This window comes from Exophiala mesophila, assembly GCF_000836275.1.
Source record: "Exophiala mesophila strain CBS 40295 unplaced genomic scaffold supercont1.1, whole genome shotgun sequence".
Lineage (NCBI taxonomy): Eukaryota > Fungi > Ascomycota > Eurotiomycetes > Chaetothyriales > Herpotrichiellaceae > Exophiala > Exophiala mesophila.
In genome coordinates, this window is record NW_015622504.1 from 5,221,693 (window position 1) to 5,246,075 (window position 24,383).

The 24,383-nt window shown below is 49.6% G+C and overlaps 7 protein-coding genes across 7 annotated transcripts; 4 read left to right on the forward strand and 3 right to left on the reverse strand.

Moving 5' to 3' along the window:
- Positions 1-391: 391 nt before the first annotated feature.
- PV10_01668 (uncharacterized protein) lies at positions 392-3,363 on the forward strand (the record flags this gene model as incomplete). Its single annotated transcript, XM_016365898.1, has 1 exon — positions 392-3,363. One exon carries the CDS (start codon positions 392-394, stop codon positions 3,185-3,187), a length of 2,796 nt encoding a protein of 931 aa, XP_016229547.1. The 3' UTR covers positions 3,188-3,363.
- A 366-nt stretch (positions 3,364-3,729) lies between these two features.
- On the forward strand, positions 3,730-5,766 carry PV10_01669 (uncharacterized protein). Its single transcript, XM_016365899.1, has 2 exons — positions 3,730-4,580; positions 4,645-5,766. Exons 1-2 carry the CDS (start codon positions 4,223-4,225, stop codon positions 5,574-5,576), a joined length of 1,290 nt encoding a protein of 429 aa, XP_016229548.1. The 5' UTR covers positions 3,730-4,222; the 3' UTR covers positions 5,577-5,766.
- Positions 5,767-6,540: 774 nt separating this feature from the next.
- PV10_01670 (uncharacterized protein) lies at positions 6,541-10,486 on the forward strand. The gene is made up of 5 exons (XM_016365900.1): positions 6,541-7,442; positions 7,489-9,839; positions 9,894-9,940; positions 9,988-10,071; positions 10,124-10,486. Exons 1-5 carry the CDS (start codon positions 6,894-6,896, stop codon positions 10,270-10,272), a joined length of 3,180 nt encoding a protein of 1,059 aa, XP_016229549.1. The 5' UTR covers positions 6,541-6,893; the 3' UTR covers positions 10,273-10,486.
- A 120-nt stretch (positions 10,487-10,606) lies between these two features.
- On the reverse strand, positions 10,607-12,022 carry PV10_01671 (uncharacterized protein; the record flags this gene model as incomplete). The annotated part of the gene is made up of 1 exon (XM_016365901.1): positions 10,607-12,022. Exon 1 carries the CDS (start codon positions 11,927-11,929, stop codon positions 10,607-10,609), a length of 1,323 nt encoding a protein of 440 aa, XP_016229550.1. The 5' UTR covers positions 11,930-12,022.
- A 3,001-nt stretch (positions 12,023-15,023) lies between these two features.
- PV10_01672 (uncharacterized protein) lies at positions 15,024-15,680 on the reverse strand (the record flags this gene model as incomplete). The annotated part of the gene is made up of 2 exons (XM_016365902.1): positions 15,024-15,539; positions 15,663-15,680. 2 exons carry the CDS (start codon positions 15,678-15,680, stop codon positions 15,024-15,026), a joined length of 534 nt encoding a protein of 177 aa, XP_016229551.1.
- Positions 15,681-16,398: 718 nt separating this feature from the next.
- PV10_01673 (uncharacterized protein) lies at positions 16,399-18,072 on the reverse strand (the record flags this gene model as incomplete). Its single annotated transcript, XM_016365903.1, has 3 exons — positions 16,399-17,696; positions 17,758-17,885; positions 17,948-18,072. The coding sequence occupies 3 exons, from the start codon at positions 18,070-18,072 to the stop codon at positions 16,399-16,401; spliced, it is 1,551 nt and encodes a 516-aa protein (XP_016229552.1).
- A 4,614-nt stretch (positions 18,073-22,686) lies between these two features.
- Positions 22,687-24,295, forward strand: PV10_01674 (uncharacterized protein; the record flags this gene model as incomplete). Its single annotated transcript, XM_016365904.1, has 7 exons — positions 22,687-22,774; positions 22,826-22,852; positions 22,905-23,020; positions 23,071-23,396; positions 23,442-24,026; positions 24,081-24,208; positions 24,261-24,295. The coding sequence occupies 7 exons, from the start codon at positions 22,687-22,689 to the stop codon at positions 24,293-24,295; spliced, it is 1,305 nt and encodes a 434-aa protein (XP_016229553.1).
- Between the last annotated feature and the right edge of the window lie 88 nt (positions 24,296-24,383).

The window sequence follows — 24,383 nt, forward strand, 5'->3', positions numbered from 1 at the left end:
CGCTTGATGGAGTCTAAGCCGGAATGAACATGCAAATGCTCTCGAGTCACTACAAGAGGCTCAGTTTTGAGTGTAGGGGTATTTACAGCCCTCCTAGAAAGCAGTGACTAAGTACCTATATAGAGCCCTGTAGGTATCAGCAACATTACCTCAGCATGCAGCATGGGGTTGGTCTTGGCATACACGTGATCGGCCGCATCACGTGCCCAGTCGTGCCTGATTGCGATTCTTCATGGCTGCCAAGACATCCCCACCAAAAAGTCTAGACGCCGAAGTTGAGCCGACAACTCGACTTTTTTGTTGCCGTCCACCGACAAATGTCACTGCGGCGCCGCAGTCTTTCAATGGAACTCATCCTTGTGCCTTGGTTTGAGTCTGCATTGTAGCGAGGATGCCACGACAAGCGCATGGCAGGTCGGTACTTGCCTCCAAACCTGCGAAGGCCACCAAAAGAAAAGCCACGAGAAATCGACGATTGAACGCACTTGAGATGGCCGAGGAAGAAAACCCGGAGCAAATAAAAGTCCCCAGACATCGGTTGGGCCATGTTGATGATGACGATGACAACGAAGACGCTCATGCCGAACATGATCACGACGGTCCTGCAACAAAGCGACAGAAGACGAACGCAGCCTCCACGAGCGACTCGGATGATACAGGATCTGATCTAGAAGGAAACCGGTGGCACGTGGGAGTGGACGACGACGATGAGGACAGTGACATCGACAGTGATGATGCTTTTGGCGAAAGCGATGAAGAGAAATTTGCAGACTTTACATTCCGTGGTACCTCGAGCATACCCTCTACGCAGAAACGACGACCTGTGAAAAGTTCGCCTTTCCTAGATGAAGACGCTTCTGACCGGAGCCAAGGTGAAGATTCGGGGGAAGATGGCAGTGACGATGACTTGGGTGATGACGCTGTTGATTTAGCTACTGCCTGGGACATGGACGATGAAGCTGAAAAGAAAAGCTCGGTGCGCAAGAGAAGTCTGCCATCAACAAAGAAAGATGCCATTTCGGACGATGATGACGATTCCGCCGAGGGCGAGGATGATGACGATGACGACTCTGACAACGAGTCCCAACTGTCCGTCTCTGACGATGATGGAGACCATAACAAGCTCCAAAGCTTTGTGGAAGGATTGTCAGCACCCGCCAATACGACTCTAACCAAGCCGGACCGCCCTCGCAAGGGTTTGTCGGATAAACCGTCACAATTTGGTCTAGGTGGCTCGAAATTGACAGCGGCTGATTTGCTACAATATGTCAAAGACCCTCGCCAGCGGCAAACCTTGAAGATGCTGCAAAATAGCGAGGCGCAAGGCGCTGAAGCGTACAAGAGTGGCATTCCGGGTAAACTTGCACCACCATTGGCTAAGCGACAACAGGATCGCCTTGATAGAAGTGCCGCATATGAGGAGACTAAAAAGGAGCTCGATAAATGGATTGACACCGTCAAGCAGAACCGACGTGCTGAGCACATATCGTTTCCCTTGCAGGACCAATCCGCCGTCGCAACGGTCAACAGCAAGAGCTTGGCACCCACTTCCCAATCAATACCGATGACATCCCTCGAATCCACAATACAGGCTATTATGGAGGAGCAAGGCCTCGCCATGTCTACCGACAACCACGAACAAGAATTTGAAGAACTTCAGGAGAAGCAAATGCCTCTCCAAGAGGTCCAGGCTCGCCGCGCCGAGTTGCGCAAAGAGCGGGACTTGTTATTCCGTGAGGAGATCCGTGCTCGGAGAGTCAAGAAGATAAAGAGCAAAGCCTATCGTCGAATCCATCGCAAAGAACGCGAGAAAGCAGGACTGGAGAACCGATCGGCTCTGGCAGAGCTTGGTATGATTGATTCAGAAGAAGAACGAGAGCGTAATGATCGTCGCAGAGCCGAAGAGCGCATGGGGGCACGTCACCGAGAGAGCAAATGGGCGAAAAGTGTCAAAGCAACAGGTCGAGGTGCATGGGACGATGAAGCTAGAAATGCTGTGGGTGATCTTGCACGCCGGGACGAAGAGCTTCGTCGACGTATCGAAGGCAAATCTGGCGATGCCTCTGGCTCGTCCGAGGACGAAATTGCGGACTCTGAAGGTCTCTCTGATTCTGACGAGGAACGCGACCGTCTACGCCACAAGTTCAGCGAGCTTGCATCCGAGGCGCCTGATACCACCGAAACTCGGCTCTCCTCGATGGCCTTCATGAAGAAGGCGGAGGCGGCAAGGAAGGCTGCCAATGACGAAGAAATTAGAAATGCCCAACGCATGCTAGGACAGGGCGACGCGGAAGACTCATATGGGTCTGATCTTGAGAACATCAGCTCCACTGGCAGGCAGAAGTTTGGTTCAAAACCTGCCACAGACACCATCCTCCCAAAACACACTGTTCAGCGAAGCGAATTCGAAGAGCGGAACTCCGAAGACGAAGACTTGGCTGGCTTCGACGATGAACCCAAGCATGAGGCTATCTCTACGGCTCCAATCGAGAAGAAATCACGCGTGTCCACCAAGAAGTCTGTCTCCTCGATGCCACCTGTTTCCCAAACCAGTCACGCACGTCTGACGAGTCAAACAAACGGCGAGGCCGTTGTGGCGTCGAAGATTGACAAGATGCCAAACCGTCAGGGCCAACCGATCACAAAACAACTGGTGAAGAAGCCCACTATTGAAGAAGCAGAGCTAAATGGTTATACCAGCTCCTCAGGATCTGAGGACGAAGACGAAGGCCAGTCAACGCTGGCGCAGGCCATCTTCGCTGGACCCGATGAGGTGTCTCAGGATTTCCGCAAGGAGAAGAAGGAGACAGTTGAGGAGGAAGGGGATCAAGTTATTGACAACACTTTACCAGGATGGGGGAGCTGGACAGGGGAAGGGGTCAGCAAAAAGGCACTGAAAAGGACCAAGGGCAGATTTACGACAACGATCAAAGGCGTGGCGGCGGACAAGAGAAAAGACGCCAAATTGGAACGAGTGATTATCAACGAAAAAAGAATCAAGAAGAACGACAAGTATCTGGCCCAGGAACTGCCTCATCCGTTCGAGACGCGACATCAATATGAGCGATCTCTGCGACTGCCCTTGGGACCGGAGTGGACGACCAAAAACACATTCCAGGATGCGACGAAGCCACGAGTGTTGATGAAACAGGGTGTGATACGTCCGATGGCACGTCCACAGGCATAGATCATTGAGAGGGGAGGACGTGGTATCTTGATAGAAAGCCCCGTCATTTGTTGGAGTGTTGCGTGAGTCTTGTGTGGTAACTGAAAGTATATCGGACGCACCGAGCCTCCCGAACGGATACAATACTAGCAGCATAATGGCATGTTTTGGTAAACATTGCAAATCAGATATCTTCTCCGTATATGTATGAAGTCCTCGTCGCCTTCTTGTGTCCGGATACGATGTGCTTTGTCATTTTCGGCAAAATAGCCGAGTCACTGCCGCTAGTCCGTGATAGGCATAGACTCGGCTTGGCTTTGTCATGCTCTTTACGTAGCACCGTCCAAACTCTCACGACCTTCAGAGTACGACAACTTGCGCGTATTCTACGGAAAAAGAAACCCAGATGACGATTCGGACAAACGATATACAGACGAGGCAATGTAGCCGTGGCTAGAGGCGCAATATGATAAGTACAAATCGAAAAGACTCGCTGGCAAAGCCATCTCTGGCCTCGGCCACTCTGAGCTGAATCTATCATGAGAAGGTTATTGGAGCCGGTCCCGCCACTCAACGGCGTATTGAACTTTAAGTTGAAGCAAGCGAGCTGACGACTCGGCGCCTTGGTTCATCCCATCAGACATCTTTGGTAGAGCGGCTGGTTCCGTCTTGCACCCACAACCACGAGATGGTAACAGATCACATGCTCCTCAAAAGCCCGCACACCAATCCAAGACCAAGAGAACTCCAGATGGGTGGGCCAGGTACAAGTCCTTTGCCTATTTTTGTCTGGTCTATTTTCTATTTCACTAGTAGTTTGTGTTATGTGTGGCAGGAAGATACTAGTCCTGTGCAGGGTCCAGGCTTGGGATCTCGACAGAGGCTCGAGCGTCACCAAAAAGTATATTGGCTCGCCCCAACTTGGTAAAGTCATGATCAACCTCATCACTTGCCATTCGACTGGTACTTGTCCCTTCTTATTACAACCCTATCTGGACCTCTGACCACTAATCTGGGGATTATATTCCGGCTTTGAGATTCGAGCCTCGTCAAATCATGTCCACTACCAAAGATGCGACATCACTTACTGCGCTGGTGAAGAAAACTCAGCCGGACCTGACGCGGTATGAGAACTTGTACAAGACCTTGCATTTAAATCCAGAGCTATCACACCAAGAGTCAGAGACCGCGACTTTGATTGTTGAACATCTTCAAAGCCTGAGTAATGACTTTGAGATTCGCACCAAGATTGGAGGCCATGGTCTCATTGCGCTGTTGAAGAATGGACCGGGGAAGACTGTCATGCTTCGAGCTGACATGGACGCTCTCCCGGTGGCAGAAAGGACGAACCTGGATTACGCCAGTCAGAAGAAGCAAATAGGCGCCGATGGAAAGGAAACTCCGGTTATGCATGGTAGGTTGACCGAGCTTTTCATCAGCTATGCTTCTTGTTTTGCTGACATCCATCTCTCTCATAGCGTGTGGACATGACTTCCATGTGATATGTCTACTCATTGCAGCAGAAGCTTTGTTATCAGCTAGGGATTCATGGTCAGGGACCATTGTCTTCCTGTTCCAGCCAGCCGAAGAAGCAGGTGACGGTGCACTGGGAATGGTCCAAGATGGGCTCTATGACGCCGACAAGCACAATTGCCCTCTTCCTGATATGGTTCTCGGACAACACGTCGCACCCATCCGCGCCGGCATTGTGGCATCCAAGGCAGGGCCCATAATGAGCTCTTCTGACAGTTTCAAAGTGACCATCTTTGGCCGTGGAGGCCATGGAAGCATGCCTCACCGGTGTATCGACCCTGTGGTCATTTCCAGTCACATTGTGGTACGACTGCAGACGATTGTCAGTCGAGTGGTGCCACCGGATGAGGTTGCAGTCATCACAGTTGGATCCATTCATGCTGGCGCGGCGGAGAACGTTATTTGCGACCATGCATTTTTCACCATCAATGTACGCACACTTGACGAAGAAGTCCGCCGCACCGTCTTGGACCACATCCGAAAAACCATCGATGCAGAATGCGCGGCTGGATTCTGCGAAAAGCCGCCTCAGGTCGAGCACCACATGAGCCTCCCAGTTACCAATAACACCCCAGTGGTCGACAATACACTGCGACATGTGTTTGCTGATCACTTTGAGAAAGCATTCTTCGTGGCGCCTAAGAGCAGTCTTGCAAGTGAAGATTTTAGTATCTTGGCCTCGTCAATCGGCAAACCATATTACTTCTGGCTCTTTGGTGGTATTGATCCAGTGGTGTGGGATGCGTTGGAAAAGGTCAACAAGTTGAACACAGTTCCAATCAACCATAGCCCGGACTTTGCACCCATTATTCACCCGACATTGCAAACAGGTGGAGAGGCTATGACTTTGGCTGCATTGTCATTTCTACGAGGATGAAGCATCAGCGTCTGAAAGAGAGTGAACGATTCCGGAATTTTTGATCTTGTGGATATGGTACTATGATTCGAGAGAGCTGAATTTAGTCGTAGATAGGAAGAACTTCGGTTTAATAACCATACACGACTCTTGGAATAGCTATTCTGGTCTGTCATCATCGACAGGTTGATATAATAGCCACATGCCTGCATGTCACTCATCATTATTCTCATCGACATGATTGGCTGCAGGTCAACATAATCACGTGCCGTCCCTGACAACAATTCATTTCCCACCCTCTCACATCAACCCTATCCTTGAATTCCTCCATAAACACAGACCTCCTCAAGACCGTGGAGAAAATCAGATGTGTATCCATTTCTCAAACAAGCTCGAGATGCTGGGTCTGTCGCTGCAACGATGGAAGATCCACCAGGACGCGGCATCTACTTGCTGTGGTCCATCACCTGGACGTGTTCTTGCTTGGACTACACGATCAACGGCGCCAACCATCAAGGTAACAAAGAGTGGTATGATGCCTCGATGCTGAGATTAACATGAATCATCCGACAATCGCTCACAATGTGCACCGCTTTCCTCTTCTCATGCATGATTGCAATGGAAGGAACGAACATGTCTCCGGGAAGGTGCGAACTGCACCCGCCCAGCGCAGGATTTTCGAACTGCGTCGGTCAACAATTGAAATTCCATATACACAACCTCTTTGCTTCTATCAACAATCCTCAATCCATCTGAGCCTCATTATTCTTATCATTCTCCCTCTTTATCTGTCGACCTATCCATAATCAACAGTCCTGAGGTCCTTACCCTCCCCACGTTGCCACCCATCACGCACGACCCTCCTGTCATTCAACGCTCGGATCACCCAAATCGCCTTGCATGTTGGCGCCAAACTGGTCAAATCTTGCTTTGGTATGCTAGCACCCACCATGTCTGTGTCTGTGCCTGTGCCTGTGACGCTGCCGCTGTCTTGAACCATCTCTATCGGGAAGTATGTTGTCGTTGACGTACTTGTGACATCCCACTCAAAGAGCCCCAAATGCAACACAACACCTCCTATTGTCGTCTCTACCGAATCCTTCCATCGCGAGATCAAGGATCCAGACCTTCAATCCTCTTACTCAAGAAGATCCTGATCATCATTGAGACATCTCATCCTCTCCGCTGCCTACACAAGAGCTCCTCAAAACAGCCCCCATCTCAACTCGCTCTCCTGATTTTTGCGACCTTGCCTGGTGGAAATTGATGCACTGTGCCAGATTGGCTTCTGAAACAGCGTCTTCAAGACGTCTACCATAATCCCCTTCTCCTCATATTATGCATACTTCATGGGCTCCTGTTGTACTAACTCTTTCGCAGGCATTCCTCGCCGGGGCCTTGCCAGCCCGTCGAGTCTTGGGTCAGTCAAAACGCCACTTTGAACGAGACTGCGATTGCGACGATCAGCTGTACCCTTTTGGCGATGACACTCTAACCTCTCCTATAACAGTCACAGCCGATGGCGAGACTTTCATCCGCGGCCCTCCCTGGCAGACATCCCTCGTTTCTGACCTTTTACCGACCCTACAACCAACCACCAACAACGATGCTGCAACCTCCACACAACCTTCGAGTCCCTTAGAAACCTCTACCATCTCCACAGAGTCAGATCAATCCTATGGACCTTCAACATCTCCTACACTCTCAGCTGCAGAAACGACTGGCTCGTCTGCGGCCCCTTCCACTATCGCCTCACCCACTTATACCTCAGAAATCACTTATGTAAATCCAAATCTAAGCTTCGGGACTGCTACCATCACCGATTTGCCTAGTTCACAAGATCCTACCGCAACTTCGGCAGCAAATCCCAATCCTGATACAACTGGTGTAGGTTTGCCAAGCCTTGCACCTCGACCACTACTGACAAACGCAGTTCATCAATACCACCCTCCAAACTGGTGGTAGACCTCCGGTTCAGCCCTTTCCCACAGGTAATATCACTGTCTCTTCGCCAACATTAGAGCCTCTGGACAGCACAGCCCCGTTTGGGACAGATACGGCAACAGAGTCGCCGAGCAGCATCACCGAGACTTTGACACTCCCAGTGACCACTTTTGAAACAGTCGTTGTGAACTCCACCATTGTCAACATCCCAGTCCCCACGACTACTGTGGTCACTGCGATCACGGTTATCAACACAACGGTAACCTCGGACGGCAGTCTGGTCTCCACTTCCACTGTGGGGACTACGGTGATTACGACGTCCGGAACCGCCATTATTGAAACCATGATCTCGGCGTCCTCCACAATCACAGAAACCGAAGCGATAACATTGACAACGGACGTCACAGCATCTGTACTTCCAACCGCAACTTCGACGTGTCTATTACCCATGGGCTGTTCAGGACAAGATCTCTTCCAGCCTGTTGGCCTCGGCTCGCCGCCTGCAAACATTGGCTGGAGAGATGACCATCCAGTGCCACGCCTGGGTATCAACACAGATGGAGGACCGATTGAAACCAACAAATTCTATCAAAACATCGTTCTTGGCTCACAGACCTCACCGGTGTTCATGATGCCGTACAGTTTGCGATGGAGCAAAGGCAGCGGCAACGCTCGAAGCTGGGGCCTGGCCATCTCCCACATCGACAACAATCAAAAGGCCTATGGCCCTGCCAATCCCAGCATCCCTGGCTCTCCGAGTTCCTTTTACATCAATCCGCTAGGCATTGAATCAATCATACTGTCAGCTGCTGAGCTTGGCCCGAACACTGTCATGACATCGGATTCGCTCCTGGCTTTTTCGGCCAACGTTCACCTTCAACCGGCCCAAGGATCGGCCTCGATTCTTACGCTCCCACTGGTCCAAGGAATGGCATTTGTCACAGCCCACTATGCTGATCTCCAACCAGAGATTCAGAGTAGCGTATTCTTCAGAAACATTGCAGCCGCAGTTCCTCCAAAGCCTGGCGTCTACAAATACAGGGTGACCCTGGAAGACGGCAAGATATGGTTGATCTATGCCATACCTAGCAGCGGAGTTTCTCCTAACCTCTTGCTCCTGTCGAGTACAATGTTGCAGGGTATTCCCAACTGGTTTGGTGATATTCAAATCGCCAAACTTCCAGATCCATCGCTTGAATCGTATTATGACGATGCTGTGGGAGCTTATCCCACGGCTGGTCATGTCTCAGGCAACGCCCAAGGAACAACTGCTCAGTATAGTTTGTCCTGGACAAAGGGCGGTGCTTTTGCGTCCAATACCAGCCTCTTGATGTTTGCCCTGCCGCATCATGTGCAATCGTTTGAATCATCCACTCTCAGAAACGTCACCAATTTGGTCTTGACCACACCCACCAAAGGTGAGGCGACTGCGGTCGTGGGTGATTACTGGGTCCTCGAAGAAACCGAACTTCCGACGTCCATGGCCTTTGCTCCATGGAGACCAGGAAGCCCACAAGCCCAATCCACATTGTCACCTGCTGCCATTGCTGCGATACAGGGTGTTGCTGCCGCTGAAGCTTCGCAAAACATGTCTGCGCAGTCAAATCTCAACAGCATGTACTTCAGTGGTAAAGCTCTCAGCAAGTTCGCGACATTGATCTACACCATGCATGATCTCAGCGACCAACAGGATCTGGCAAGAGCTGCACTCCTTGAGCTGGAGGATGCGTTTGATGTTTTTGCCAGAAACCAACAAGAGTTCCCTCTGGTCTACGACACGGTGTGGAAGGGGCTTGTGTCCTCGGCCAGTTATGTTTTGCACGACGATGGTGTCGACTTTGGCAACTCGTACTATAACGACCACCATTTCCACTATGGCTATTTCATCCACGCTGCATCAGTCATTGGTTATTTGGATCCCACTTGGTTGACGCGCAACAAAGACTATGTGAATGCTCTGGTACGCGACATTGCTAATCCAAGTTCATTGGATCAGTACTTCCCTGTATCGCGAGCATTTGACTGGTACCATGGACACTCGTGGGCCAAAGGGCTTTTCGAGTCTGGCGATGGCAAGGACGAAGAATCTTCTTCGGAAGATGCCATGTTTGCCTACAGCTTGAAAATGTGGGGTCGAACGATCGGTGATGCTTCAATGGAAGCGCGAGGAAACCTAATGCTGAGTGTTATGGCACGAAGTTTCCAGAACTACTTCCTCATGGAGTCGGACAATCCTAATCAACCAGCGTCCTTCATTGACAACAAGGTGACGGGCATCTTGTTTGAAAACAAGGCGGACCATGTCACCTACTTTGGAACGGATCTGTCGTATGTCCAGGGGTAGGTTACGGGTGCTCAACATGAGGCAGAGCATGAAGGCTAACTATTGGACAGAATTCATATGATCCCGGTCATGCCATGTTCGACATTGACAAGAAAACGTGAGTGGACTGTACAAAACCCAAGGTACCATGCTAACCATGAGTAGAAAGCTTTGTGCTGGAAGAATGGATTGCTTACTTTGCTGACGGAGCAGTGCGGCAAGTGATTGATGTACAAGGAGGCTGGAGAGGTGAGCAAGGTCCAGGTGTTCAGTCAGAAGCATGTAACTAACAGGGGTCCAGGTATTATTATGGCGAATCTGGCTATTATTAACCCTCAAGCAGCGTTCAATTTCTTCACGACGCCCAACTTTGACATGAGCTGGATCGATGGCGGAGCATCTCTGACGTGGTACATTGCACTGAGTGCCATGTTAGGAGGTTCGCCTTGATGGGGAGGAAGATGGCCACAGGTAATGACTAACGAGCTAGACAATGATTTGCAGCATAGCGAGCGGGATGGTTTCGGCGGATAGAATTGGGACGGCGTCGATCATGGGATTTGTGTACTGGTAGGAAGGGGGAGTGGGGTTCTAAGGGTGTAAGAGAGTAGAAGAGTCCCTCAAAGGTAGTCAACACAATGAAGATGGTGATGATGAGTAATTACTTTCTTGTACAAATTCAGAGTCGAGGCTGCTCGAAACTGAGAGAGATTTCTTTCTATTCTTTCTAGTTTGATAGTACATTCATATCTCCTCCACATCAGGGGGTCGTTGTGCAGACAAATCATCCAAAAAGCAACTGGCCTTGAGTTCGATTGGCCACCGACTTGATGCTGGCTAAGAGAAGGCCTTTCCGGGAATATCCATCATCCCAGACAACAGCAAGAGGTTTTCGAGGTTTGGGGGATATGGTCTGCAAGCTGTCCTGGTTGGGATCTGCACCGTCACTCTGGTCGAGTTCGAGTTCGTGTTCGAGTTCGTGTTCGGATTTCACTTCGCCGGCAGCGGGAAGAAGATCTGCAGGAAATGACGGAGTCCTTTTCACCACCGGCGTCTGCGTCAAGACAGCGCGTTGTAACAAACGGCGTAGATTTCGCGTGTCCCACTGTCGCGGCCGGTCCTGGTGTCGGGGTGGGGATACTGGGCCGTTGACGATAAGACTCGCAGGCGTTTGTGGGTTTGATTGTGCCAGTGACTGCGTCGCGGCAAATGTCTTGATGTTTGCAACATCTTCGTCTTCTTCCCTTAACCATTCCTCGATATCCTTGTCCTTGTCGTCGGTATATACTGACGAATGCTCATCCACACTCACCACAAGAACAGGTACTCTCGCCCTTGGCCTGCGTGTGGGTGGTTTAGGCATAGGATCTTCGCCACTGACAAGACGATGCAAAGCGCTATATTCTCGTTCGGGGAGAGGAGCCATCACGGCACGGACGTTGGACAAATACCAGGCATGCAGCATATTTTTTCGGCGTGACTTGCAGATAGGGTCACCGCGAATGTTGCGTTCGGGTGATATCTTCATAGGCATGCGCACACGGGAATTGGTGCCCCAACGAATGAATTGGTGTTGATGCATCATCTGACTTTGCATTAATGCGTCCATTGCAGCTGGTATTTTCCAGTCTGGTGATGCCTTATCTTTGGCGGGTCCTGGGGATAAAGGTGTGGATGTCTTTCTAGTGGTTTGCGCGACATACGAGTCTAATAGTTCGTGTCGTCGTCGTCCTGTCCGTCCGTAGCTCATGCGTAGTATCTTGCCCATGGCACGTGGATAGCCCGCATTGGCCCGTTGGAGAGTGGAATGGAATTTCCGTCCGTTGTGGAGGAGGGTCGTTTGTCGTTGGAGTGTCAAGGTATTCCCCGGTACTTGGGTGCGGGATGGGAATGGTGCAGGATGTGATAAGGAGGATGAAGAGGGATTCGAAGGGAGGGTGTCATCTTGAGTGTTGGTGATCGTGCTCAAGACCACTTGTCGTTTGTGATATCGTCGAAAACTCTGTCGAATATGTTCGGCGATGTAGTCTCTGACATTGGGCAGTGGGAGGTATGTGGCTTCCCGGAGGAGATGCCGGTATAGGTGGAGAGGGTTTGTGAGGCTCATTCCATCGTGCTGGGAGAGGAGAGGGTGGGAGGAGGTTGGGAAGAACGGGTTTTGGATGAGTGTTGTCTGGTGTGGTGTTGTAATGAAGTCGCCTGGCTACTGTTTTGGTATGGGAAAATGTTGTAGAAGTTGAAGTTGAAGTCCCGTGCAGCCAAGAGTATTGGAAAGTGCTTCGCTTCGGTGGTCGTCGCTGCCTCCAACAGCGCCCAATAATAACCCCTTCACCCCGGGAAGGAGCATTTTAAGCTTAAATCTTGGGGACGGCGCGGAGCCAAAGGAAGGAACCACCTGCACTCTCCCTCTCTCCATATTTACAACCGCTTTGCAATACCTCATACACCTCTGGACACTCTCTCATTGTCCTTCGACATGATCATTATCTCCCCTATATACTATGTTACCATGTCACATCACCTACTGGTCTCGTTGTCAACTCAGATTGTCAACGCCTGGTGACATTTAGAGAATAAAGACACATAGCTTGGCCGAAACTCTCGGTAAAAAGCAGCAGCGTATGCCTCTAGCAGACAGGAAAGTTTTAAAATAGACAAAGAACGAACTCGCAAAAAGATATTCCATTAGACAGTGGTATCTTCGCTACTCTATAACTTGATATGGACAGCTTTAATCTGAGTCAGGTCCACCAGCTCTTCCATGCAATCATCTCTTCCAATACCCGATTGCTTGTACCCACCAAACGGCATGCTAAAGAAGTGCGTTCCCGTAGTATTCCCCCATACAGTGCCTGCTTGGATCCGTCGAATAGCAGTCTGCATTGTTTTGATATCTGAGGTGAAGACCGCGCCCGTGAGACCATATTCAACACTGTTGACGTCTTTGAAGAGCTGTTCTTCATCACTCCATTTAAGCACCGACATGATAGGTCCAAAGACTTCTTCATTGGCAATCCGCATCGTCTGCTTCACGTCGGCAAATATCGTCGGCTCTACAAAGTAGCCACCCTTGGTCTCTGGTGTATCTGGAATTCGGCCTCCTATGACAAGCCGTGCGCCGTCCTTATGCGCAATGTCGACATATTTCATCACTCGATCTTGAGCTGCTTTGCTGACCATAGATCCCATCGTGGTGTTTGGATCCAATGGGTTCCCTGGTCGGAAGGACTTGGAAATTATTTCCTGTACTCTTTCAAGCACGGTGTCGTGGAGAGACTCGTGAAGGAATACTCGCGATGTAGATCCACATGATTGTCCACACCAACCCCAGTTCATTCCTGATACCACGCTACTCACAAGCCGCTCGATATCTGCATCTGGATATGCGATCAAAGCGTTCTTCCCTCCTAACTCGAAAGATGTCAGTTTTAATGTGTCTGCAGCTGCTTTCTGGATGGCTTTGCCGGTGGCGACACTGCCAACAAGAGTGACCTTAGCCACGAGAGGGTGTGTGGATAGGACTTTGCCGCACTCGGCACCGCCAGGCAGGATATTGACAACTCCCGGGGGAAAGATTCCAGCCTCCTCGATCAACTCAGCAAATCTTAGAGCAGATAGAGGGGCCTGTTCCGGTGGCTTGACGATGACCGTATTACCAACAGCCACAGCGGCTGAGAGACGGTTCCCAAGAAACATGACCGGATGATTTGATGCGACAATACGAGCCACCACCCCGAGCGGCTCTCTAACCGTATAATTAAACGTCGAATCGTCCAGATGTGTTGTTTCGCCTTGCACGGCGGTAATCATGCCAGCAAAGAAATCAACCAGCTGAGCTGAAGTCAGAGCATCGCTTTTCATGATCGCCACAGGATTTCCCGTGTTGTAGGAATCCAACATAGCCAGTTCTTGCGCGTGTTCGCGCATCAAAGAAGCAAGTTGTCGGAGTTTCTGTGCCCGGTGAATGGCTGAAGTGGCTCGCCAGGAGGGAAATGCATCATGGGCAGCCTTAATCGCTGCTGCTGTGTCTTTGACGCCAGCAAAAGCAACCTTCTTGATCACCTTGCCGTCGCCTGGACTGAAGATCTCGCGGTCCTCGCCGTCTTGGGTTTCGTGCCATTGCCCGTTGTAATACAGGCCCCAATGCTGGGGTAGGCAGGACTCGATTGAAGGAAGAGACATGTTTTGCTTTGCTTCGGTTTGATAAGACTGGTGTCGTTTGGAATAATTCGAGGTTGAGATGATGTCTGTTTTCCTTTCATTATGAGGTTTTTGAGTACGGTGGTCGTCTATATCAGACCCATATGACGGGACCGTGCTGATTGGTGGAGTTAAGCATTTTCCTCCCTCGGAATAAGCGAAACCCCATGTCTGGGCGTTGGGCTTTGCTGGACTCGCTTGGGTGTCTGAACCGATGGCTCCCCGATATTAAAGATTACCCGTCGGCTAAAGGCACGCTGATCATCGGCCAGCAACACATTCATGGAAAGTTGCCGGGAGATGAGACTATGCTGAGGAGCGTCTGTGATAACTTCCTTATTTGGGTTTACTATAGGGAGCTTTGCACGTCTGCCAACGGACCAATCGGAAGTCATGCCATAGATCTGTGGAGCCACAGAGCAAACTCAAGATAGTCGTAGGGTCATGCGTTTTACAGACTATCAAGCAGATGGGGAGTCGGACAAGTCGTAGGAGAAAAGGTCAAACATTGCACAGGTACAATGGGTCAGCGTGGAAAGGATGATGTCTATGCCATGGAAGAATGAATTGAGGTGTAGAAAATACTTCATGCTCTCCCATAATTGTTGTCGACTAAACTTTACTCGTATATATCGGTAAACTTTTGACCTCATGCACCCACAAACCCCAAGGCCTCATTATAGCACCCTCCGAAGTATTCTGACCGTCCTTTGTCTGTTGTTCTGTGAGTCCCTCCAAGGCATGCAGAGGGTCGCCCAGATATACATCTTCTTTTCCCCCTTGACGAGACGAATCCAAAGTTTGCCTCAACAACATAGACGTAGTCTGCAAGCGTGCATTCTTTATCGCGTAAACCGCCTGGAAAACAGCTTCCTTGATACCTCGACCTACGGTTGTAAAGCCGTGACGACGCATCAGGACGAGTTTGTGCTGTGGAAATGCAGTTTCGTTAGAAGAGGGCGAGAAACAGGCAGCCAGCTCAGCGCCTAGGCGAATACTATTTATGAGGAGGTCGTGTGAGTCGCCTGGTCGATAGCATTCTTCGACGTCGTGGATAGGTGTTTCTTGTCCTGGTGTTGATGTGAGTCAGTGACAGTCATCAAGTCGCTGAACATGCTGATAAGATTGATCTCTTGGGGGGGAGAAAGTAGAGACTGACCAAGAAATCCATTCGTATGGCCAAATGGTTTGAATGGAACCCCAGACACTGCGTATGGTAGAACATCCTGCGCATGACAGTGAATCACTGAGTTGATATCCGGGTACTTCTTGAAGAGCTCAGAGTGAATATATCGCTCAATGAAACCTCCTCGTGCACCCTCTTTCGCGACAGGCTGGGCATCTTCAATGCGATATTCGACGAAATCATCCCCCGTGCGGACCAAAGCCGGTGCCATGTTCGCCGACATGATCATGACATCTGGCTTATGAGGATGACGGACCGAAATATGTCCAAATGCATCAACCACCCCATTGTAATGCATAATGTGGTTGGCGTGGATTAGATCCTGTATAACCTGGTCTCACAATAAGATGATTATTATTCTGTTGGCCGATGGAAACCTCTTCGAACCTCGAAGCGTAAATGTAACCATGCGTACACATAGCTGATGTGGTTATATGGATCGACTTCTACTTACCTCGTCCAATTTCGACATCTTCGATGATTTCCGTCAGCCCAATTGTTGTATGTAAAGAAACAATAATCTCTTGGGAGATCAATTGAACAACTCTGCTTGCTCCACTTTCTGGGTTCCGGTCTTGCACGTCGTCGCCCAGTGTATGTCTGTTGCACGGATATTTAATCAGAATGCCGAGGCAGATATGTTGATCGGCCCAAGGTCTATTACACCTCACAAACTTTGTGCCTGACTTCCAGGCAAGATCGGCTCGATAGGGAACTTAGAATCAGACTCTAATCCAATGGGTAGTTCCCGAACCATCCTACGGGGAAAATTGTTATTTTTTGATTGCCAAATGGATATAAGACCATTGTAACCCCGGACCGAACGATTGCCAAGCAACGATGGCGCTTTAGTCGATATTTCCTCTGACAGGGACAGCTTCTTCGAGTGCTGAACCTCGGATAGCCGTGTCAGCAGGTGGCGCTCGAGACGGGGTCTCACGGGGTCTCCACACTCTGTCGAGCAAGTTCATCCGAAAGATTGTGTTGAGCTCAGTTTCTAAGATCTAAAGGCATATTCAGAGTACTGCATGCTTTCATGGAAGGATCGAAAGTGCACAGATCAAATTTTATTCTGGTACTGAGGCCAATATGTCTATTGGAATCTACGCCTTCAACAAAGGTAATGCTATGCAGTGCCCAAGTAGTTGTATCTTGAATGATCTTGGTCTTGGACACCATCCCTGTTTGCCTCAAGGTCTCCATCTGAAACCTGGATGTCTCCATTCCAAATCTTGAATCTCGCCCTGTGATTTTCCAGCAAGCTCTGCATCGACATCCCGGGCATCTCTGCGTTTGTTGTCCCACTTCATAAAAGCAATGAGCCCGATGGAGAGAAGAAGGATTCCAGAAGAAGTTCCCACATTGAGACCATTGCCAATGGGAAAGTTGGGTGCGTCAAATGGTAGGTAGGACCAGGTGGAGATGAGCCCACCCAGATGCCCACCGAAATTCACAAAACCAAGAGCTGCATTACGTGCTGTATCAGAAACGGAGTTGGCAGCAGGCTGAGCATTGTTGAATGTGCCGAGAGGGAAACTGCCCAACGCAATGAGGAATGTAGCTCCGTAACGGACCTGGGGTTGGGAAGTGTCTGTGCCGAGGAACATTGCGTATGCGATAATCAGAACAGGGCCTGAGAAGAGGAAGAAAACTTGTCTTCGGTTGATGCGGTAACTGAGGTAAGGGAGACCAAGGGCGAAGGCACATCCCACTGCGTAAGGAGGAACTGTCCGGAGTTGCTGGTGGACGACTGAAGTTCCAGGGTAGATAGTCCTGATAATGGTAGGCAAGAAGATACTGATGCCTTGAACAGTCACACCTGCAAATAAGAAGGTGAAGAACCCCACGAGAGAAACTGGTGAGATAATTCCCATCCAGATCTTCCTACGGTTCAGTTTATCGACCAGTTCGGTGGTGGAGATTCTTTCAGACTTGATTCGGCTGATAGCCAAATCTTTCTCATCCTGAGATAGCCAGCGAGCAGTTTCTGGTCGATCTGTCATGGTGAAGAAGGTAATCACACCGACTCCGATTGTAATGATACCTTCGACAGCAAATATCATTCGCCATTCCCGTAACCCGGCAAAATTGTCCATGGTTAAGATGGCAGACGCCAGGAGACCTCCCAATCCGCCAGCAAGAGGAGACATGACCATATAAAGGGAAATACGGAATGTAAGCTCGCTTCTGCGGTACCATCGGGATAAATAATAGCTGAGTCCGGGTAGAACGCCAGCTTCAGCAATTCCAAGGAGAAATCGAACTGCGTAGGCAGCCCCGAGTGAGTTCACGTAGCCAGTTGCAAGTGTCAAGACGCCAAATAACACCACTGCGGCCGGCATAAACCACCCAGGGCCGACTACTTTGCACAACATGTTGGCGGGGATCTCAAAAACAATATAAGCCACGAAAAAGATGGCTAGTAGTCTGTTGTAATCAAGCCCATGCATGTCGAGGTCCGCTTCTAGATTGGCAATCCGTGCATTCCCTTGGAGCTGTTAGCCGTTGTGACTCGACATTGTGGGGACTGTAGACCAAAGAGACTGTACCTATGTTGATTCGGTCGAGGAAACAGAGGAGATAGATGATCATTGCGTTGGGGGCAATATATCGGTCAATTTTGTGTCGTAAACGCTTCTCTGCGTCGGCGTCGAACGTAACGGTGACGTTTCCATAGCTTGATGAGTTGTTAGAATTTACTACGGCTTATCAACGAGCTGGAGATTTTGGCACACTCACTTATCTGTAGCAGTGCGACCGTGTTCCGCTGCTTCGTGGAAATCGTTCAAGGCAACGTTTGCCTTGAGATCAGTTGTGGAGAGGTGCTCAGCACCGTCGTTTGTATACTTCTGATCGACAGCCATAGTAGCAAGCGAGTTCCTCTTGAACAGATATGATGAAAAGGGGTGAGATCACATATATTCAACAAGCGAAACCCTATCTTTATATATCCTATTGACTCCATCACTATACCCCATAAATCCGCATTGCACTAACCAAACGACTTTGGGGACTTAGGTCTACCAGCGTGGAGACCCCATTGGGGGTAGATCGGGGCTCACACCCTCATTGCCGAGGGGGCCGTCTCGGCGTAATCAGCTGCGTCCAACAGCGCTTATACAACCGGTTCTACAACCGAAAAGTCCGGACACAATATCAGTTTCTGGAGCTCCGCACGATCATCAATGCTTGGCAGTGTGATGCTATTCCGCCTACACATTCGTTGCGGCTACGCCGGCTATCTCTGCTGCTCTAGTCTTGGCATTTGTGGAATGGCTGCTGAAAAATATCTGGATGTAAAGGTGGGCATTACACAAAAGTCCAGGCTCACATATTTTGATTTAAACAAGTAGGGTTATATGTTGTTGATCACTGAGTTACTTACTCGTCGGGTTCGGAGGGGTAATCAAATTCAATCCTATAGCAATATAGGAGGTATAGATGTATCATTGATCCCCTGTAGGCTACGAGTGATTAGTATAGTAGTAACTTTGCCGTCGACTAACGCTCTAGGCGATACTGCTGCCATCAGCTTAGTCTCCCAATGTCATGCTTGCACAGGAACCTGATGACACTCTCGATTGAATCACTCTCACTCTTCAGCCAAACGTGCCAGGACTGGCTGATGTGTCACGGGGAGGCTCTAACTTCACTATCTGTTCACTGTATCATGCCAAGTAACACAGAATGAGAATATAATCGCGATGCTCACATAGACCAGTATTCTAGTTACTCTGTCTTCCCGTTCTAGACCCGGTGTAGCCACCCGTCGGTCCTGGGCAACAACGGAAAAGCACCATCCAACTGCTTGACTTTGAAGACAGGGAAGGGAATGATATACTGGATGATAAGAGGGAAAAGGAAAGAACTGTGCCGTGTTGGCGTCCTGTCAATTCGAGGGCTTTTGGCAGACTCGTCGTGATGCCAAGTTCGAGAGCATGAGGCGATTTTCAGCTGATGGAGATTCAGGAGCTACAAGGCAAGGTTCGATTAGGGGATAACAGAGGTCATCAGTCATTACCGCATGGACGATGGCCTCTGGGGACCAGCGCGTCGCCAGCATTTATATCAGAGCTACCGCCCAGCAATATGTGGAAATATATACTACGTATCACACCCTCCCTATTCGGAATGTATATTACTAGCATCGCAGTGACGCCCCCAGGAAACTCTCACTCGATGTTGAAAAAGTCGTTTCTTTGTAAGAAAGAGTTGGAAAGACACAATGCGGGACCCTACATGATATTTTTGGGTCGACGACTTCTCACTTGAAGTTTTGACCACCGCGAAGTCATGACTCTCCCCTCTTTGAACACTGCGAGCAAGTGTTGATCTGGCCGGTCTAGAACGGTGATATCTCCCAACGGATTTGAATTGAGAATAAGGAGGTCGGCAATATAACCCGGAGCAACTCGACCGAGATCATCCTGACGCTTCATCATTCGAGCTGGATTGACAGTCGCGCTTTGGATTATCTCAAGAGGTGACTGCACAGCCTTTCGAATCTGGAACTCTTTTGTCTGAGCGAAATGCGTCGGGCCTAGGAGATCAGTGCCGAAACAAATAGTGACTCCCGCTTCTTTGGCGACCTGAATGGACTGAAGGCCTGCCTCCAAAACGACACCAAGTTTCTTCATCGATTCTGGGCTGATAAAAGTATCGAATCCGGGTATCTTGCAGCAAGCATATGCTACTAGCGTTGGGGTCAGATACACGCCTTTCTGCGCCATCAACTCAGCCGTAGGTGTGTCCAAGAAATTGCCATGCTCGATTCCTAGGCAGCCGTTCTCGACAGCTTGTCGTATAACATCCGGTGTGTAGGCGTGGGCGGTGACAAAGGTGCCGACGTTGGAAGCTACCGCGGCGATGGCCCTGATCTCCTCTGGTGTAAAATTGATGTCTCTCAAAGCACCAGATCCGCTTGAGACTGCGCCGCCGGCCATAATCTTGATGAAATCTGACCCGAGTCGTATCTCTTCTCGAGCAAATTTCAAACACTCAGGCACGCCATCGACAATTCGACAGGCCAGCTGTTTCGCCCCGCCGCAACACTCACTCTCGTCGTTCGCGTCCCGTTTATCACCAGATCCTCCACTTTGTGTCAATTGGCGACCAGAAATGAATAGTCGAGGACCCGGGAATACTCCATCTTCGAAAGCCTTTTTAATTGGGAGTAGTGCACCTCCGCAGTCTCTCACTGTAGTGAATCCCCGATCGAGCATGGCCTGACCGATCTCAGGCTGACGAAGGATGCCTGTTCCTGGTGTCATGTTCAGTATATCGTCAAAGTGAGTGAACCCTTGCACGGCAAGCAAATGGACATGGCAATCCCACAGCCCAGGTAAGATGTACTTTCCCTCCAGATCAATGCAGGTCACATTCTCCTCTTCTTGTTTCCGGTCCGCTGGCTTTGCTTGAAGTACCGAATCCACCACTCCTCCAGCTAGTCGAACTGTGGCGTTGTGTTGAATGCTTCCATCGACGGGATCAATGACGTTGGCGTTGGTGAATATGTATATGTCTTGGGGTGGTAATTTCCACGGAGTGATGATGGTCTCCAAATCCAGTTCATGGTCAAATTGGAGTGATAATGAATCCATCTCTCAAAAGTGAACTGTTTCTGTGTCTTCATAGGAGATAGTCATACAGCTCGGAAACTCTCGTTCGTGTGTTTGGTGTTTTGAAGCTTGTTCGACGATCTGGGCAGACAATATCTTCTGAAAGTGTATTCATAGTCATGGGGATTATTAAGTTGATCAAGTTCTTTCTGCCTGCAATGTAGCCAATTAAGTGCGGAGGTTCCAAATGCTACATCGTTCAACAAAGTAGTGGCGATCCGCGACGCACTGGTATGACGCACATAGGATAACCTAATGTCTACCTTTATGTGCGGTGTAGACTTTAGTGACCTCTCTTCAATTCAAGGGTACAGTTCGACCCTCGACATCCAGAATAAAACATTATGACCTACCATTATCGGCGCGGAATGAGAGAAACTCGGGTGGGGGGATCCCATCTCATTATGTACTGTGGGCTCTCCGGAGTGAAGGTGAGAACAAGCATTTATCTGTTTGCCCACAGGTTCTTGACGCAACAGCTGTCTTCCTTGACATCCTCTGTTCTCTGGTCCGCCTTTAAGCCTCAACAATGCGTCGGAGTTTCAATCAAGATGAGAAGCTTGTCTGTGTCTGGCATACATAACACTGGTAGGCAGATCGGCGTCAAAAACCGAAGGTTCCTCAGATATGTAGACCGGAACAAAGTAGATCATTTCCTAACCATCTGCCATGATGTGGGTTCATATCTGAATGCCCAAACAAACCCCTGGGTGAACGCCGGCAAGATTTGTCAACCCCTGTTTGAAAAAGCCTTACGAGACCTGGATGAGACTGATGAGACTGATGAGGCGATACTATGGGGCCTTAGCGGACTTGGCAATATTGCTTGTCTCCATCGTAGTCTTCCTATATGAGGCATGTGGAGATGTTGATAGAATGAAAACAGAAGTCGATAAGCAGGTAGGGTCTCCGGGGACCAGGAATGTTATGACAAGCTCAAAGCGTTTGATTCAGAGTCTTTGCATTTCAAACGGACACGCTTCTTACCCCATACCCGCCACAGTTCTTTGGGTACACTAGACCATTGAACATTGACCGTCCGCGATATCACATTTCCCTAGCTCTCTAGATTCGTCTCACCGTTCCGGATCTCCCACGAATGTTTCTGTCGGCCAGTAGATCTTCATGAAGTATCTACATGGCTATCTCTGAATTATCTGACTTCTACGCATAATTCCTGGGGATACTGTTGCCCAGTTATTCAGCCGTCAACAATTGCTAGGTTTAGCTATCATCGACAGGACCCATAGCGTGCCCGTTGTACCAGGTATCCTTTGTGGGGACGACTGTTGATCTGAAAAGAAGATCTCGAACAAGCACTGCCTTGCTTGGCACTCCGATTTGGAAATGATGTTTGAGCCCAAACCAAGAGTCCATTTCCCGCAAATGGAATCTATGGTGACAAAGGTTGGATCCCAGAAAGCAGTCCCATTCTACCATAGCAGAATTGCATCGCCAGCATTTGCAGTCTCATGGATGTCAGACAAGGAAAGCACCATGCCCCTCGCCTTGAGTGGCCCTCCTAGAGTTGATCCCCTCCCTATCGGTAGCGGGTGTCTCATGCGAGTCCACCCATCTGATAACCCTGAAGTCGATCCTTGGCAAAGATCATCGCTTCACAGGAGTATACAAATGATTTGACGGCCACTTGTTATGTGCATCTCGAGCATATACTGCAGAGGCAGGTCCTCTAACTTTGGGCTTTTTTTTTACCTTCGTTCTGTTTTTTTCTAGAGGCAGGTACTCGCGGCGATTTTTGTTGTGCTTCCCTTTTGCGTTGGTTGTTAGAGGCTGGACCTCTAGTCACGGCGTCATTTTTCCTGTGGCTTAGTTAAATTCATCTAGCAGAGGCAGCCGAGAATGGCTGACGTTGATCCAAAGCCTCAATGCGGAGGAAGAGCATTTGATCCAGATTCATACGACTTTCCCTTGCATCTTGGTGCCATCTGTCAGTACTCTCCCAGCTTTGTTCTGCCTTTTCGATGCTGACAAGGCCTAGTCATCGTTTTCTTCGCCAGTACTGCAGGTCAGGTGACGCCCTCCGCCAGCTTCAACAGATGACTGATACCATCTAACAGGGGCTGGGTTTCCTGTGATTTCTAAAAAGGTGAAATGGCTGAGGATTCCTCCAAGGCTGTTTTTCTCGTGCAAGCACTTTGGGACTGGAGTTCTCATTGCAACCGCCTTTGTTCATGTATGAGCATCCACAACCTGGGTATGATCTTTTAGCTCATTTGACCACAGCTTGTACCTACCGCTTTCGCATCCCTGAACGATCCATGCCTGCCCGACATACTGGTTGAGGACTATCCTGCTATGCCAGGCGTCATCATGATGTTCTCCCTGTTCTGCCTCTTTACAATTGAAATGTACCTGAAAGCCAAGGTTGGCGGACACTCTCACGGAGGCCCAACAGGACAAGCCAAAAGGACAACTCACGATCATTCGACTGAGCATAGCCATGGTCAGAAATCATCAGTGAGCACTACCACCACGGCGCTCCCACCCTATGACAGTCAGAGATCGAACGTGGAATATAACAATTTGTATCGAGAGAAGCCATTCGAAAGGTTTGTCCATGAAATCTTCGGAGAGCAGCAGACTGACGTTCACAGATTCAATTCTGGTCACGAGGAGGAGCCAGAGATGGAGAGAGACTCATATGGCTCTGAAATGCCACCGTGGTTTCAGGTCTTTTATTCCCAGTACGTCCGTCAACGCGAAGAAATGCAGGAGATGATTTCTGTGCTTGCAAAATCCACGGCGGGACTCGGGGCTCCGACTCCAAGCGTCTCACAGGCAGAGGGCTCGATCAAGGGATTTTCCGAGCTTGATGATAACCTGGAAGCTGGCAACGACATTGACTCGGCGCAATTCAAGAAGATGAACTTGAATATCACCTTGCTCGAGGCGGGGATCTTGTTCCACAGCATCTTCGTGGGCATGACAATTTCCATCACCACCAATGGCTTCATCGCGCTGCTTGTTGCGATCATCTTCCACCAGTTCTTTGAAGGACTTGGTCTTGGCAGCCGGATTGCTGAGGTTCCCTACAAGCCCAAAGCTGCAAAGCCTTGGGTGCTAGTATGTGCATTCGGGCTCACATGCCCAATTGGACAGGTTATTGGATTGGTGACGCGAGACACCTACGACCAAAGTAGCGCATTCGCATTGATCTTGGTTGGTTTCTTCAATGCTTTGTAAGTGTGGACGATAGTATGTATTCTTTGACCACTTATCTGACCTGACCACAGTTCATCTGGGCTCCTGATTTATGCGGCCCTGGTCGACCTCCTGGCTGAAGATTTCTTGTCTGAAGAAGCCATGGAGTTGATGGACAAGCCAACAAGAATCCATGCCTTTATCTTTGTGCTATTAGGAGGTGAGGAATCATCAACAGCAATAATACCGGAAATCTAGCTAATCAATTACAGCCGCTGCCATGTCTGTAGTGGGTGCTTTTGCATAGAGGGGAGCAGGACTAAAGTCGTTGAGGAGTATATCTCGATAGATGAGGCTCCTTGCTGCCATAAGGAAGATGTGGTAGTTTAAGTGGT